This window comes from Balaenoptera acutorostrata, chromosome 18 (genome assembly GCF_949987535.1).
Source record: "Balaenoptera acutorostrata chromosome 18, mBalAcu1.1, whole genome shotgun sequence".
Lineage (NCBI taxonomy): Eukaryota > Metazoa > Chordata > Mammalia > Artiodactyla > Balaenopteridae > Balaenoptera > Balaenoptera acutorostrata.
In genome coordinates this window covers 9,469,945-9,488,525 of record NC_080081.1, presented here as the reverse complement: position 1 = coordinate 9,488,525, position 18,581 = coordinate 9,469,945, and the positions used below count along the sequence as shown (strand labels likewise).

The window sequence follows — 18,581 nt, the reverse complement described above, 5'->3', positions numbered from 1 at the left end:
TATGGTATGCTTGGGTCCCTGTTTCTTTCTCTCTATCTCGCTATAGCACTTTCTCTTCATCTCTCGCTCTTTCTGTCTCTCTCATGTATGCCTGCTGGCAGGAAGTTTCATCTGAGAGACAAGAATGTCATGAGACCAGAATATTCTACTGTATTTCTCCCTTCATATGTGAGTGTCTCAGGCCCTACTGACACTCTTGCCATTGGCCAGATATGCCATAGTGTTTAGAAAGAAAAATAGCCTCACAATTAGTTTCCCATGGCCCTCTGGGACGATGACTGTTGGAGAAGAGAGAGGCAGGAACAAAGACTTTAGCCATAGACTCTGATAAAACATAAATTCCTATAAACCAGAAAGAATAGACTAAAACCCAAAATGGCCCTGGTTTTCATCAGATTTGCAAGAACAAGAACATACATTCATGGTTGGGTGGCATAACTACAAAAAGGGAGGATATAAAAAGTGATTTGGGATAAAAGGTATTGTCATCTTTTGGGAATTTGTAGGATTGCTGGACATGGGTGCAGGAAGTGATGATGTGACCATTCATTACAGATTGTTTGGACATAAGTACAAACAAGCAGAGTAACAGTTTACAGCATGGAGGGAGCTGAAATTGTGTGGAGGCATCTGGACACAAAATGACGGGCTGTCCTTACCTAGCATTTGTATCCTCTTGACAGATAGGAGGGGAATTTGATTGTAAGACCAAGGGTCCATGGTATTTTCTTTGTAATTAGTAGTTTAAATGACTACTAAACATTGATTTCGCTGAAAACCTCTTTTCCATGTGGTAAGACACAACAGCTTGCAGGACACAGTTTAATGAAACGATGAAATATTTTCTCTGGTTTAAGAAATGGTCATTAATGATGTGCATCCAAGGAAGTATGCACCATTGCTTTCTCAATGGTGGATTTCAAATATCAAGAAATGCTCTTAGAGTGAATGCTTACATACATTTGAGTTTGATGTACACATCTGAGATCAGAACATAATAGACTTGCACAGTCTTTCATGCCATTTCTTTAAAATTCTGTCATTTTAATCAGCCACCTGGCTAGGACAAGTTAGAGGACACCTTGACTTGCTTTATGTGTGTAATTACGTAGGTATAGGCACACCTATGATGTTTTGGGGGCAAACTATAATTTGATTACTTTAAGCAAGGGCTGTGGAGCAGGTGAATTATTTCCAAAGGCAAAAATGATCACCAAGAGGTAGAAAGTTAATTCTGCTTTTAAAAGTTGCTTTTTTCCTCACCGTATAAAATTCATTTTGGGTAAAGGCCACGGAAAGTGTTACTGTGGAAACTGTTACTGCCAGGCTGGTTGGCATGGAGATAAATGCGAATTCCAGTGCGACATCACCCCCTGGGAGAGCAAGCAAAGATGCACATCTCCAGATGGCAGAGTCTGCAGTAACAGAGGTGTGTCTTTCATACTCGTTACTACGTAATTGTGAAAAAAACAAACCTCTTAATTATTAACCCAGTGTTTCTCTGTATTTCCTTCCATGTGGAAGTCATCTTTTATAGTGTTTGACTTTGATGTAAATCAACATTTCCTATACCAACAAGCTTCTCTTTCTTATTTTTTATTGGGCAGAAAGCAGAAAGATAAGAAAGTTGCTGTCATACTTTCAGCTTCACTGAACAGATAGTTAACACAGGGACTGTAATTTCTTTGGCAGCCATCCAGAAATGGCATAGTACAGGGAAAAGGCAATTCTTGTAGATACTTCTGTTGAATGTCTCTTGACTAACAGAACCATCTACAGCATGAGCATCTAATTATCCGGAGAGCATTCCAAAAAAAAACTCTCGTCTTAATTATGAGTAAATTGAAGGCTTGTGTTGCAATACAGAATTGATATGGAGTCATTTAACTTTTATATGCAATAATAAAAATGTGATATTGAACAAAATATAGCCATGTGGAATTGAGAGTGACTTAAAGCAGGAATTTAAAAAATATATTAGTATTGCTAACATATAATTTAAAGCGAGTTAACTAAGTGTTTGATATCAAATCAAATAGTTTTAAACACTTCTAGGAAAATCCTTGCAAATACTTGTTCTTTTTCCCTTTGTCAGCTGTACTGGTAGATAAAGAGCCATGTTGGACTCTTCTGACTACTTGAAGATATCAGTGAGTGGTCAATTTCCTTCTATACAGTAGTAAAAATCTAGAAAGCTGGAAACTTATTTTTTTTCATTTCTCTAAATGAATGGTACACTTTAATAGGTAATGCTTACATGATATCCTGGGCACACAACCAACTTTATCTTTTTACAGGCTGTCATAGAAGAGTGAAATGTACATAGAGGTTTCTGTACATAGAGAGAAAGGAAAGCAAAAGGCCTGACCTTGGGACCAAAATTATAAAGAAAAGTCCTCTCTTTAATTTTTGCAGAGTAGATTTGATTCTATATCATACTAATTCACCTATATTTTCCTTTAATATATAAGCTCTGCATGGGCCATGACTGCATGAATTCCCCATTGATGAACATTTAGGTCACTAGTGGTTTTTCAATAACATGAATACCATCATATTTAATATCCCTGTACGTGTACTTTTGTGTACTTTTCCTTTCCTTTAGATATGTTAATTGAAGTGAGCTGTTATGTTATATGAAACACACATTTAAAAAGTATATGTTGTGAAATTGCCACCCAGAAAGTTGGACATTTTGTACTCCATACCCTCACCAACTCTTGATCCTAACAATCTTTTTTATTTCTGTCAATTGTATGTCTGAAATAATTTCTAACTCACTATTGTTTAAAAGTCCCTCACCCCTTCATCATGGTAGCTTGAGTGGTAAACATTTTTATGTTTATCTATCATCATAACTTCTCTCCACAGAATTTCCAATTGGTGTTCTTTGCCTTTGTCTATTTTGCTGTAGGCATATTTGTCTTTAGATATGAATTCATAAGAATTGTTTATATGTTTGTGAAAGTAGCTTTGTCTTTTACATACATATGACTACTTGTTTCAGCTCTTTTTATCTATTAGTTTGTTTTTGGTGTCTTGCCCCCAACCAAAATTTTAGATTTTTATGTCGTTAAAGCTTTTTCTTTTTTCCTTTAAATAATTTGCTTTGAGGCTTTTGAATAAAAATGAATTTATTTCATATTTTATGGTTTTATTTTATATCCTTAAATCTTTAATCTAGCTAGAATTTACTTTGATCTAAGAGGTAAGAAAGGGATTTAACCTTGTTTTGTTTTTTTTTTCACAGTGATTAACTGGTTACCCTAAAGATGATGATTAAAATTCACACAAAGTTAATATGATTTACAACTAAGCATTTCTCCTATGCAAATCTCCAAATGACCAAAGTTGTATCTCTCCACCTACACCAATGTCCTCTGTAACCTGAGCTCATCTGATCCAGCCAACCTTACTTCTTAGTCTTCCTGAATATGCACCTTCTGTTCCAATGAGTCAGGTCTACTTGGGATCCCCATGTCCATTCCCACCCTCCTTTGCTTATTCTTGCTTTCTTGACTTTCCTTGAGTTGTTCTACCTTCAGTCCTCCTAGAACATTTCCCGTTCTCTCTGCTTATCCAAACCATCTACCTTAATTACTTCAGCCCACACTGATTTCCCCTTCCCCAAACTCTTACAGTATTTATGTCCTAGTTTACAAAACGTTAGTACTTTAGGTGCTTGTTTGTTTTTCATTAGCGTTTTTTTTGTCAAATAAATTGTAAGCTTCTTGAGAGCAAGGATTACATCTTACGTTAATTGTGTTGGTATTATCTTTGAGTCAAACCAGCACGGTGCTCATTTCACATCCTGCGATCGCACATAAGTATAGACATAGATAATAACTTTTGTTTATTAAAGAATCTCTACTGTCAACTTTAGATGGTGTTTTCCTCTATAGAATATTTTTCCTGAATACGTGTATTTTCGAAATATAAAGTAACAACAGAAAAAAAAGAGCAATGTGTAAGATGCTTTCTCTCATGATTTTTCTTCACTAGACCCATTTAAAATTATTTTTATCCTCTAGGGATTTGTGTGTGTGGTGAATGTTCTTGCCATGATGTTGACCCGACTGGAGACTGGGGGGATATTCATGGGGACACCTGTGAGTGTGATGAAAGGGACTGCAAGTCTGTCTATGACAGATATTCTGATGACTTCTGTTCTGGTAAGTGCTCGCCTAACTCCTGTTTTTAAATAAGAAAGTAGTCATTTCCCCATTTTCAAGATTTATTCAGGTTTTCACAGAAACCGTAAAAGAATGGAATGCGCCTTGTAAAGAATTCGGTATCCAAAGGACTCCTAATAGCAACGTGAAAAACTGTTAGAGGAATCACACATTGGGCAAAGATTTGAGATGAAAATGCACCCACTCTCTGAAAATTAGTCTAATTCCTCACCAAGAAGAACTATTACCTCCAAGTACTGAATACTCAACCGTGAGAATACAAAGCTAGCAGACCTGACCATGAACAGGAGAGGTACCATTATGGCAGCCATAAGTACAAGACTTAGGACAATATAGTTCTCATGGATAGTTTAATGCATTGCTTCTTTGGTATGATTTATATACTAAAATTGTTCTGCAGTGCAGCCTACAATTGAATATCAATTAGTGGTTTCAAAAATTCTATTCCATGAATTTTTATGGAACAGATACTATTTTCCAGGCTCTCGATACTATTTGCCAGTGGCCTCTGGGCCACTGGTACCAGCAGTGAAGGAGACAAACATGATCCTTGACATTATGGAGCTTGTAATCTAAATGCAAAGGAAAAAAAAATACATCCTGCCAGAATTTCTAATAGTGCAAAGGATGAAAAAAAAAACAAAAACAGGCAGTCAGATTTATCTGAAAAAGTGTCATTTAGCAAAAATAGTGTTACACATTTTCAGTCTGGTTATATTGGACAATCGAGAAGACAGAGACATGGGCATATACACGTCTTTATGCTTGACTGCTTGGTTGCTACAAGGATATAGAGAGGAAACGCCGCTTGTCTCCAGAAAGTTTGCCAGCAAAGGGAGATAAAAGAGCTGCCCTATTTAATTATGATTATGCAACTGCAAAGACTTCTCTGTCCTGGCTGAGGAGAGCCTGCTGCTAAAGCTTCCCACTGCAGAAGAATTTCCCTCTTCTGATGATCCCTTGTGCTTGGGAGAATTTCCTAAACATTTTGTCCTTTGGCAGGACGCACCCAAAGAAACTGAAGTATACCACAGAGCTCATGGGGACCACATTCGCAAAAAGACACTTCACAAGGCAGCAGCTTTCATTTGTGGTTCGATCCCAGGGCTCTGTGCAGTTGTTGGTGGCACTGTCTTTACTGTCCCACCCCAGGAATGGGGTCAGTCCAATGCCAAAGGCAAGGACCAAAGACTATGCCCTTTCCAGGTTTTTCTGTTATTCATTCTGGGTGAGTGTTCTTTATTATCTTCATTATCAACACATGGGAATAAAACAGCTAACAACTATTCAGTGACTTCTGTATGCCAGACAATCTGTAAAGCACTTCCCAGATTTGCATTTATTCTTCATAAAAGACTATGACATAGGGAACATATTTATTCTCATTTTACAATTGGGGAAACTGAGGTTCAGGGAATTCCATAACCTGCTGAAGCCTCCACCACTAACAGCTAAAATCAAAATGTTAACAAGGTCTCTGAATCGGAAGAAATCTAAAGGTTCTTTCTTTACTGAATGAATCTTTGTTTAAACTTAAACTTCAATTTAATATAACCTTTATTGAGTGCTAATTATGCTATAGGCACGGTGTGAGATATTAGGGGATTAAAATATAAAAAAGCCTAGGCGCTGACCTTAAGAAATTTACTGTTTAACAAAGAAAACTGCCACATAAACATACATTGCAATATACTATGGTGTGGGAAATTGGCATATTCATGCATATGTTTACTTATACTGGGGACGTAGCAATGAACACAACAGATAAAATTCCTCTCCTTGGGGAGTTTACATCCAGGTGGGCCTGGAGAGACAAAAAAACAAACAAAATTTGTAGTAGGTCAGTGCTATATATTTTCATGGCCATTGTGCTGTAGACTAAAATGAGCAGAGAAGGGGGATGAGAATCTCGGGGCATGGGCTTGTTTGACTTTTTAATTAGGAGGGTGAGGCTCTTCACAGAGGTGGTGATGTATGACATGCATCGCATGATGCTTTTGGGTCACTGTGCACGTACAGTTCTGCCCTAAAGGGTAGGTTTATGGGTCAAGAGGGATGAGATGGGCATCCCAGGCACAGGGGAAAGAGGCATAAGATCTGTGCAGGGGCCTAGAATCAATTTGGTTATTACCAGAATGTACAAGTAACGAAGGGCGAAGCTAGCAAGAAATAAGGACTGAAGGACTTTTTACCTTGCTGCTGAACTAGACTCTGTTCTAAAGGCAATGCTAGCGATGGTTTTAGGCAGTGGAGTGCTGTAGTCACCAGGTTTCTAGTCTGGTTGTCTGGGTGCCGTTTACTGAAATGGAGAATATAGAAGAACGCTGTCAAATTCGTTTCTAGACATATCAGGCATAGAGGACCAATGGCAAACCAAAGCCGATCATTTTTTTCAGCCTGTTGAATCTGCGACTCTGAAGGATCAGGGCTGAACATGAGAATTTATAGAGTCATAAACACTGAGTTGTCAGGAAAAAACTATACCGGGGCTCAGGGAACACCATTTAAGATTGTCATTTTAAGATTGTGTGATAAAACATGAATTCACATAAATTAAAATAGGAAAATAAAGAGGTAATCAGAATACATATAAAAATCATAACTTTGTGATTTTCTGATAGGATGCTTTCTTTTTTTAAGCATAGGGAACACTCTTTCTTGTTAAACCCAAGATCCTGATTTTGGAGTGGGGTTGGAAAATTCAAAATGACTACATCATAGTGATAATTCAGGGTCATGTGAGCTAGTCCATCTCACCGTGAGGAGTAGGGCCGTGGGGTGAAGATGGGCATTGACACTTAGGCTGACACTTGGATCCTTTTATAAGCTCACAATCCCTGATGCACGTTATTTAGGCTTAGAGTTACTACCATAGGTGGGGCAGGTGAAAGCCATTGAGGAGGTCTCCTTGGAATCTGAAATTTTCCACTTCATCTAATCCATCCCTCCTTCCTGCTCCCTATTTTCTTCTTTCTCACATTTTCCATTCTTCCCTATGCTAGAAGGTTATAGAGAAAGTTAAGTGATTGGGCAGTTATGGTTGCGTGGTTGATGGAGTTTCTCATGGGAAGAGTTTAGGAGAGAATTTGTATGTGGTCTCTATGCCCTGGGTGTAGACAGATAGGGGTGGGAAGAGGTGATGGGGTAATAGGCTGTGATTTGAGCAATAAAACATCAGGCTGTGATTATGATTTTTTAAATTTATTTATTGAAGTGAATTAAATGTGGACAGTTCTCCACAGCCTGTCTCCCAGACTTAAATGAGAAATTTAGGAAAGAAGAAACACATTGACAGAGATCCTGCTCTGTTAGATACCCATCAAGTTCGTTCACACACCTCATTCCATTTTATGTTCGCCCTAACTCAGAGAAGGAGACCTGATTATCCACATTTTTTTTTTCTTATCCACATTTTAACAGAAGAGGAAATGTTCAAAGAAATTAAGCAAGTTGACAAAGTTCACACTGCCCTTAAGTGTCATCTGAAAACACATTACACGAGCCTAAGTACTCATGTAATTTAATCTCCGAGTGATGCAAATAAAATTCTTCAATTTTACTTTATTTTGGTAAGGAAGAGCTGTCCTCTGGATGCTCAAAATTCTTATAAAACGAAGCTTCTCTGAACATTATTCTGATCTGGGGCAGGCATCAGTCTCTGGAGTATTTCTTCATTCCCACTATATCTGTAGAATTCCATATATAATGCTTAGTAAATTATTAGTCTTCGCAGTTTTCCTAATTGCCTGTCGAAGTTGCACCACAGGAAGGGAGTCATGCAGTTGATTACTGAGTGTGTTAATACCTTAGTGATATAAGACGGAAGTACCCCAAGTACGTGGATATTATCTAGTGATTTATGCCAGGCTGGAGTGTAATAAGGCTCAGATGAAATGCAGCTTTATTTTTAGCTCCCATTCTTGCCCTCCTGAGAGTGTTGAGCTTATTTAAGTCCAAGGGAAATCTCCCATTGGATTATAGTTGTCTTGTTTAATTGACCTCATTTTATTCATTCATTCCCACTGTATCCATTCATCTATTCAAAAATGCACTTAAATGTAAATATTTTGTGCCTAAGGCATCATGGGTATAGGGGATGGGATACAAATTTTGAAACATGTTCCCTGCTTCCAAGTAAATCAGTTGTATTCATTTTTTCTTTCACTCCTAAATGTTGTTCACTGACACATTAATTCATCCAAACACAAACATGACTCATATACCCACAAAAATACACACACACACACACACACGGCTCAAAGATGATACTATTGACAAATTTTGAGTGTGAGTAAAATGGCAGGGGCATGACCAGCCATCCTGAAGTGTACCAACTGCTCTGTTACTTCGATTCTATGAGCTGCTCCCCTGAATTGACTTTCTGATTAGGAAGTAACTTCTTTATTCCTAATGGCTGTTTATCACTCTGTCTATTTCCCTAAATCCCTTAATAGGAAAAATATGCTGCAGTGTGACTTTCCACTTTTTCAGCTTGTTCCTGCCTATCAAAATGATGAAAATACAAAGTTAGTCCTGGATTAGAGTTCCCTTGGTTTGGAAAGTGGAATCATTTGATAGAACCATATTACATGGGGAAATTTGTCTTTGTGGATTACCAAAGCATTAAGGAAAGAAACTGAAAGAAATGATTACGTATATTCAGTTTCCATTGTCTTGAAAGGGAAAATAATATATCAAATGGATTTTAGAAAAATATCAAGTACTAGTTAGATCTAACTTATCCCCCCCAACTTTTTTATCTTGATGGTCTTCATATTAGTTTGTAGGAAGCTACTTGTAAATATCAGATTCCAGTTCATGAGCATTTTTTGATCATTTTTAAGGTAAGAAATATCCTCTATGGAAGAAGAGTGTTCTGGAATGGATGGAACTACATTTGTCCTGGATTGATGTTTCTGAGGCTAGATAGCTTCACGCAAAAGAGCTCAATGATCACAAAGAAAAAAATAAGTTTTGGTGTCAACATGCTCTCCTATAATGTCCTGAGAGCCTTTAAAGCTCAGCATGGCCGTGATACCACTTGATGTGTCTCTTGCTGCCAAATTCCTGCCCTTGTGATACAGTTCAGGCTGTGATCCCATTTACATACCAAAACTAGACACCATGTTGTTCTTCCAATGTCATGGATGTGTGTGTGTGTGTGTGTGTGTGTGTTTTCAAAGAATGCTCATAGGTCTTTTGAAAGCAATTCTCTAATGTATGTTCCGCATATTTGCTATCAGGGATAAACAATAACATTCTGTACCTTTCATCTCTATTTTGTCGATCCTCTGCCTACAGAGTTTAAAGGAATCCTTGTTAGAATCAATGACATTAACTCCTGCAGGCCAAATATATGTGTACATATACACACCTAGATTTGACAAACTAGCATTGAAGCATGACATTTCAGATCAGTATGGTAAAATTCACTTCTAGTTCTCTCATTTTCAAGATAAAGTGAGATGAAGGCCAGAAAGATGAACTAGTGACACATTTATTTATTTATTTATTTAATTTTTAACATCTTTAATGGCGTATAATTGCTTTACAATGATGTGTTAGTTTCTGCTGTATAACAAAATGAATCAGCTATACATATACATATATCCCCATATCTCCTCCCTCTTGAGTCTCCCTCCCACCCTCCCTATCCCACCCCCTAGGTGGTCACAAAGCACCGAGCTGATCTCCCTGTGCTATGCGGCTGCTTCCCACTAGCTAACTATTTTACATTTGGTAGTGTATATATGTCCATGCCACTCTCTCACTTTGTCCCAGCTTTCCCTTCCCCCTCCCCATGTCCTCAAGTCCATTCTCTACGTCTGTGTCTTTATTCCTGTCCTGCCCCTAGGTTCTTCATAACCTTTTTTTTTAGATTCCATATATATGTGTTAGGATACGGTATTTGTTTTTCACTTTCTGACTTACTTCACTCTGTATGACAGACTCTAGGTCCATCCACCTTAGTGACACATTTAGATGGAAGACACAGGCCTCCTAATTTCTTCACTTATGCTTTTTTTCCCTACTTGTTTAGGAAAGACCTTGATATAGTATGTTATGGCAGTCTAAAGGATTTTCATGCTAAGTAGATTTTATCATTTCTAAACTCTATAAATCAAAACCAAGCATTTTCATCTTCATTTTATCGCTATAAAATGATTCCTTCTCTCTCTCTCTTTGGCATAACTTTTATGCTGGAATTGAGAAACTTGTGACCTCAGAAAAGAAATTGCAGTTTCAATTTTTGATTTCCTGCCTTTTCTGAAAGGCTAAATACCTGCTTCAGAATCTGGTATCAATACATTGCATTTCTAACTGATTTTCCTAACTCCACTGATAAAACACCATGAAGGATTTTATAGAAAAAGTACAGTTTCATTTAAAGTGGGATCCATAACATATTTTTGACAACGTGTGACTTTGAGTTATTAAAAGATGTAGAACATATTTAATTTTTGTTACTGTGAAAGTAAAGTTATGTTTACGTTTTAACTTGTCAAATTAATCTCTGATCAACATTTAGATTATGCAGTATCACTGTCGATACTATTTTTCATCATGCTAGACTAGTTATTTAAACCTTTTCTCTGTTACTTTTACATTTGCTTCTTCTGTGATCTTCACTGGGGCATTTGATTTAGGTATTCCTACTTTCCCAAAACAATGAAACCTTCAAAAACACTCTATATGCCACTATTTCATCATTTAACCTGGTTGCCATATATTCACTGACTCTCAGGAATTTCATTATGGATGGTTTGCTTTAAGTCATCCGTATTTTCATAACCCTTCTTTCCTCAGCTTGAACTTGTTCAGTGGATGTTGGCTTCTAATGGCAAAGTGTAGAAGACACATAAGTGGATGATTTGAGGAGGAGCAGCGGCCTTCCTGAACTAGGCGATGTTCTCCCACTTTGACACTTTCCTATTCAAAGGCCAAACCTTTTATCCCAAGCCAAACACAGCAATGACACGATCTCATCAGTTCTTTCCAGTGTGTACACAATTGACTGCAGCTGTTTTTTGAGAGCGTCTTTTGATCAAATGAAGCAGGGACTGGGGTACAAGGCTGAGGCAGAAGCACGGACGCTTAGGGATCATCACCCACATGGTAAAAGTGAGAACACTCTTTATATCGTCTCCCCAACTTTCTTTGGAGTTGGTGATGCCTGGAGGTGACGCGGACACTCATAGGAGTAATCCTTGAGAATGTTCGTTATGCTGCATTAAATGCACAGGGAGTAGAGGTGAAGACCTTACAGGCCACATTTCCCCCTGGAGTTTGTAGTAGTGCACAGAAATAGCAAAGGGATAGAAAAGTGAAGCTGCATAACATTAGGGGGGAAAAGCACAGAGATTAAAGACTGAATGAGGAAAATAGAACAAAAAGAAAACAGAGTGAATATAAGAGCAGAAAGGGGAAAGACTTGCAGAGATTTCTTCTAGCTAGCGCATCTGTACATTTTGCAAAATTTGCTGAAGCACCACAATTAATCTGACTTCTTTTGATATTAACTGGACCAGATTTTAATTCTAAAAATCTCTATTGATAGCTTCTGACCATCTTCACGGATTTGTTTTATGCCACCACAGTTTTTTTTTTAATGTTGACATGTGAATGAACCTCAGATAGAAGGTAATGGCTGTTCTTACACCAACTACAGAACTTGAGAACGTTCTCCCTTCCGTCCCCGTCTCCCTCCTCACAGGTTCCTACTTTATTCCACGTGCCAAGGGATCAGGACCTTCACTGCCTGTGAATTCCAGGCACCTGCAGCAGCAGGTGGCATCTTCTTGGGTAGTTACAGATTTCCTGGCATCCTCACCTACTGGATGTTTTGTTCTAACTTTCACAGCTATTTTAAAGTTTCAAGAGTAAAGCTTTTTTCCCCTTTCAATCGAACTCTGTTTTTCAGTTTTATTGTTGAAGTGTCAACTTGTCTTCCACAAATGGCAGCATGTTTTGTACTTTGTCCAGCATCCTCATGGCAGATCTAACTGCCCTTGAAATGAAACCTCTTGTCTCCAAGAATTTCAAAGCCACTGGCTCCCATAAAACAGCAGAATTGATTGTACTTTAAACATTAAAGATTTTGTGTTTAAAACTGTTTTTTATCTATGCATTTGCAACATAGCTCTGTTTGCAAATTTTGCTCTAAATTATTGGGTTGGCCAAAAAGTTCATTTGGGTTTTTCTGTAAGATGTTAAGGGAAAACCCAAACGAACTTTTTGGCCAACCCGATACACGAGGATTGGGAAGATGGGTAGGAACTTCTTAAGCCAGGATAAATGGCAAGAAGCCATGGAACCCAACAATCTCTGAGATATAATTGCTAGTAAGTTAAACTATTGTAATAAAAATTCTTATATTTGAAGGTCTAAATGATCATAGTCACGTAATATGTATTTATTAGCAATCAAAACTTTTTTCCCTTAAAATGATGAGCTCTAAGGCAAAGTATTAGTATTAACAGCAATTTGTTGTATAGACTTTGTTACATAGTAGGTGCTCAATAAATGTGCATTGAATTGAATTTAGTGTTAAATGAGAGATGTGGACTCTGTGATCCTTAATAGCTCATCCTACTTTGACCTATGATTTTATGATTTGTTCCATGAAGAACCAGGTTTATAGATAGTGAAAAGCTTCCTGATAGGTGGATTGTCCAATACTTCAAACTCAAAAGATGGACATCTGACCACAGACCTCATGGAATACTGATAAAACAGACCAGGCTTCCCTGAAGACTGGTCCATACCAGTTTCCATATTGTGTGATATATATTAATATCAGATGCCAAATACAAAATAGCAGGGATTGTTATTCATTAGCATTATATTTGAGTTACTTAAAGAAAGTGTAATTCCACTTTCTTTAAAATTCTTCATGCATTTTTGGAGAAATTATAGAAATCTACTTTACATTGCATCTGTAATAATGAGCATCTGAATGATTATTAGGAGTTAGGAAAAGCTCAGCTGAATTATCGTGCTTTCCTTTCCTTTCTATTCCTACTTGGTTGTATATGTGGGCTCAAGTGAATAAAAATAAAAATTGCTCACTTTTATGTAGCATTTCAAGATATATTATGTACTTCCTGATAAATGTGGATAGATAATCCGATTTAAAATGAAGAACTAAACCTCAACGAGGTTGTCATTTGACCAGCCCTACTCTGTAGGGAGCAGGGTCAGGATCTGAACCTACTTAGTTGATTGATAACCTGGTCTATTTTATGCTATACCATATCAGTACTTATCACAGTTCTATACAGGCTCTGTGCCCATGTAAATTTAATATCTTTCCTGACTTCTTTTGTGTATAGGAAATTAGTCTTCAAGGGTTGCGAACTCCGCACAAGTTACTGGTTTTAAGCTAAGGGTCTATAGGCTAAGCATGTAGTGTGTAGTAAAAAGAAAATGAAAATAAAGTGTGAGGGACTCCAGAAACTAAGACCCTGTTTCAAAAACAAATTGTTTTCCATTTCCTATGGCTCTCCTCCACGTGAATTAATTGCCCAATCCATCAAATCCTCCTTTTAGGCCCCAGCAGACTAATTCAGTCTCATGCACTTGGATTTTGAAAGATTCAAGTTGATAGCCCTATGAACCTGTTTATCTGATCTGGAGTTGTTGCTTTTCTTTCCCCGTGATCAATCAATATACCTAGATCAGGTATTTAAGAACATTGAGAAAAATGGGCTTTTGCCTTAATGTTTTATATTGTGCTTAATTGAGATCGTGACTCATTTGTGACATTCACTGTTGAAATGAAAGTTAATTCTGACTTTGGTATATTTTTCTCATATACATGTGCATATATATATATATATATGGCTCATAAATACAATAACATATATATATTATTACTCCCATTGTGAAGGTCATGGGCAATGTAACTGTGGAAGATGTGACTGCAAAGTAGGCTGGTATGGGAAAAAGTGCGAGCACCCACGTTCCTGCCCGCTGTCAGCTGAGGAGAGCATCAAGAAATGCCAGGGAAGCTCTGCTCTGCCTTGCTCTGGAAGGGGTAAGTGAGGGTCTCAGGCCTTGCGACCCATCGCCTCGTGTGAGTCAAATGAATTCAGTTCGCATGTATCTTATTTAAAAGGTAGCTGAGATTCCTGAATGAGGAAAGGTTAGTCTTTTCAGAACTAATAATGACTCCAATACCCATGAGTGAAAGTACATGGAGAAATATAATCTCATTCTTTCTCCCTCTCTGTCTCTCTCACACACACACACACACACACACACACACACACACACACAAACACACACACACACACACACACACCCATCAGTCTACTTTAGCTCTGAGGTCTGTTCAGTTTCTATTCAGTTCAATGCTACATTAAAAAAGAAAAAAAACAGTTTGGATATTTGCTCAGAGCTTTCTCCATAAGATCATCTAATTGTCCACTGACATTTCTGAAACTTAATAACATCCTATTGATTTGTACTGTTGGCTTTTGAAGACGTATTGTGTAGACAGACAGCTTGGAATAAGCTTTTCTTGTCTTAGACGGCGTGTAGCCTCAGGTGTGCTCTGGGTATCAGATCAGTACAAATTGGAGGAGAAGGAAGAATTCATCTAGGGGAAAGCTGGTTTCATTCTTTTCAATTTATCAAAATAAGAAATACAATTTCTACTCTCACATGAAAATGGCAAAGTTAATGTGAAATTTGCTTTCAGAGGAACTGGTAATTGAAGTTATTACAAATTTCATTCATGAAAGAGGAAAAGGAGAAAGATTTCCTTTACCTGAATGTTAGATCAGAAATTTAATTTTATGTTGCAGGGTAATTTTTTTTTGAAAAATGAATTTTTTAATTGAGATATAATTCAAATGTCATAAAATTCACTCTTTTAAAGTATACAACTTAGTGGGTTTTTTTTAGTATATTCACAGAATTACCCAACCATCACCACTGCCTCATTCCTAAACGTTTTTGTCATCACAGAAAGAAACTCTGTACCCTTCCTGGGCACTCCGCGTTATCCTCTCTGCTCAGCCCCTAGAAACCATTAATCTACTTCCTGTCTCTGTGGATTTGCCTAATCTGGATATTTCACATATAAATATGAAATATGTGTTCTTTTTGCTCCTGTTTTTTTTTTCACTTAGCTTAATGTTTTCAATGTTGTAACATGTGTCAGTACTTCATTTTATGGCTGAGTAATATTCATTTGTATGGATATACCACATTTGTTCATCCACTCATCTGTTAATGAACATTTGGGTTGTTTCTACTTTTTGGCCATCGTAAATAATGTTCTGTGCATATTTATGTACAAGTTTTTGTGTGGACATGTGCTTTTGATTTCTCTTGGTTATCTACCCGTGAGGGGAATTGCTGGGTCATATGGTAACTCTATGTTTAACTTTTTGAGGTACCACAAAACTATCTTTAAAGTGACTACACCATTTTACATTCCCTCCAGAAGTGTATGAAGGTTCCAATTTCTCCACATCCTCACCATTATTTGTTATCATATGTCTTTTTCATTACTTATACTTTTTTTGGGGGGGGCAGAAAACTCCCAAAGTCTCCAAGATTATTTGTAACATAGTATTCTCTCATACTCTGATATTCATCCTTCATGATTATAAGGAGGAGGGTAGGATATGGGTAGAAGGAATTTTTAATTTCAGAAGCATTTCTGAATTGCCCCATCTTTCATTAATACTCCCAGGCTGGAAGCAATGTTCTACCAGTGTTAGTAAAATATTGTGATTATAGTGCTTGAGTAAGCCTATTATGCTCTTAAAATAACAAAGACTAAAAATTAGTATTCCTTGGACTACTGGTATTATTTATTGCTAAAAATAACAAATTATAGGACTTCCCTGGTGGCGCAGTGGTTAAGAATCCACCTGCCAATGCAGGGGACACGGGTTCAAGCCCTGGTCCAGGAAGATACCACATGCTGCGGAGCAACTAAGCTCATTCGCCACAACTACTGAGCCTGCGCTCTAGAGCCCACGAGCCACAGCTACACAGCCCGCGTGCTGCAACTACTGAAGCCCACGTGCCTAGAGCCTGTGTTCCGCAACAAGAGAAGCCACTGCAATGAGAAGTCCACGCACCGCAACGAAGAGTAGCCCCCGCTCGCCGCAACTAGAGAAAGCCTGCGCACAGCAACGAACACCCAACGCAGCCAAAAATAAATAAATAAATACATTTATTTTAAAAAATAAATAAAAATAAATTATACGATGGAAAAATTTTAAAAGCATATAAAATATATCTCAAACATAGAAAATGACTTTAAGTAGATATATATATACACACACGTATATGTGTATGTATATATTTGCCAGTGGTTTCTCATTTGTCTTGAAATTTTTTCATATAATGCTAGTGCAAGAGAATTATTTGTGGACTTTATATATCAATGTTTAATAAACTCTGACAGACACATCTTTGTCTCCTACCTTTCTAGAGATTCATTAAGTTATTTAGCTACCATTTTTAAGCAATAGCTTATATTTAAAGTTTATTGTATTAAAAAGGTGTTGATATGTATAGGATTGTATTTTTAATTTTTTTGTAATTCATTCAAGCCTTTTGAAGCACTTTCCAGATAAATATAAGCTTCTCTAGTTTCCTCACAGGGAAACGGAAGTATTGATGAGTGAAGTGATTTTCCAGGGAACTGTAACAAAAGATAAGAATTTTGAGAATGAAGACCAAGGATTTATGACAGGCAGTCCAATGCTCGGACCAGTGGTCAGAGACTTCCTTTTTCATAGGGCTACATCTGCAAACTCCTGGGCACTGGAGGTCTTAAAGCAAACGGCCAATATGAAAACTTCCAAAGGATTAGTTTTGCGATTTATGAATGACGACTGCAGCTGTGGTTACGTGAGTGAGGAAAGCAATTACAAGGCTCATCGGTTCTCCAGCCGGAGAGGCTCAGCAGCTCGCTAGCTGGGGCCAAGGAAAAAAAACAGTTCTCCTGGTGGCATTAAATTAGATTACTTCCTTGTGCTGCTGATGACTAAGTGTGATCATTATGTCTTAAAGGTAGGGGAATCATTTAGAGGATCTTTTAAATTCTCTGTTAATTCCTGTGATTCCTTGATTTCTGTCCCTTCATTTAGTTAGATGACTCTCATAAAGACATTATTGATGTACAGTGATTCATCCTGCTCCTGGGGTTGGAAGGTGGGGCACAGCTTTCTCAGTGCTCCTATCAATGTTCTGCTCAAAAATTTTAAATGGCTTATGATAGTCTACACATTAGTTTTAAACTCTTCTTGATTCAAAATGCATTTTTATCATTATTGAGGTTCTCCTGAGTATGTGTCTAGCTTTGGCCAGAAAATGTGAGCAAAATGTGTCACTTCGGAGCAGAAGTTGAGGCAGTGAGAGATTTGCCATTCTCTCTTTTTCCCTGGCAAGGGGATTTGAAGTTTGAGATGGTGGCAGATCCATTAGCCTGGGTCTCTGAATGAGGATGGTCAGCAGAAACCTCTGCTGACCCACCGAGGTTCTGTCACACGAGTGAGAAATAAACCTTTGTTGTTTTAAGCAGCTGAGATATTGGGGTTGTTTGTTATGGCTGCAGAACTCCTGACTCATACTCTCTTCTGCATACAAAATTAGGGAACACAGCTAAAGCAAAGCAAACAAACAAGCAAACGCAACAAAAATCACACTCAATCCAAAGAGATAAGCATAAAAAAGTTGAGGCTTATAACTATATATGTATATCGCATCAGTATCAATCTCTAAATCAACATAAATATCTATATATTTTATAAATGATGTTTTTATACAATTCTGTCGACATTTGTGTGCACTTATTCGACAAGTTAAATGCTAAGAGCGCTGAACGCATTATCTTTTTTAATATTCCCCAAACACAATGAGATAGGAAGAAATATAATTCTTCTTTTTTACAAAAGAAGAAATTGGAAATTTGAACAGTTTGCCATCTTACATAGTAGGTGCCAGAGGTGCAACTTTTAATAGAAACTTTTAATACAGGCCCTCTGATGCCAGAGCTGTCATCTTAGGTAATTTACTAACATGCCACAATTTGTTAACGTGTTCTTTTAACATGTCAATTTTCTGAACAACTTGTCATGAATATATTTCCTTGTTATAAATATTCTTCTGCAAAATTATTGATATGGCTGCATAGTATTCCATAATATGGTTGTAGCAAAAGAATTTAATCAACCCTCTTTTATTAGACATCTAAATTGTCTCTTATTTTATTCAAGTTATAAATGTTATAATTTACATTCTTGAAGTGGAATATTTGCATAAATCCTAAGTATTAATTCTTAGCTATAGATTGCATAGATCTAAATGAATAAAAATATATTAAAACTTTTTAATAAAAAAATTGCCCAAACAATTTATAGT

The 18,581-nt window shown here is 37.2% G+C and overlaps 1 protein-coding gene across 2 annotated transcripts in view; it reads left to right on the top strand.

Moving 5' to 3' along the window:
- ITGBL1 (integrin subunit beta like 1) overlaps positions 1–18,581 on the top strand; it is a 224,436-nt gene that overhangs the window by 109,181 nt on the left and 96,674 nt on the right. For both annotated transcript variants that reach the window (XM_007196804.2, XM_057532952.1), the window contains 3 exons: positions 1,289–1,429; positions 4,032–4,172; positions 14,083–14,229. In XM_007196804.2, the coding sequence (XP_007196866.2) occupies positions 1,289–1,429; positions 4,032–4,172; positions 14,083–14,229 (429 nt within the window). The remainder of the gene's footprint in view (positions 1–1,288; positions 1,430–4,031; positions 4,173–14,082; positions 14,230–18,581) is intronic.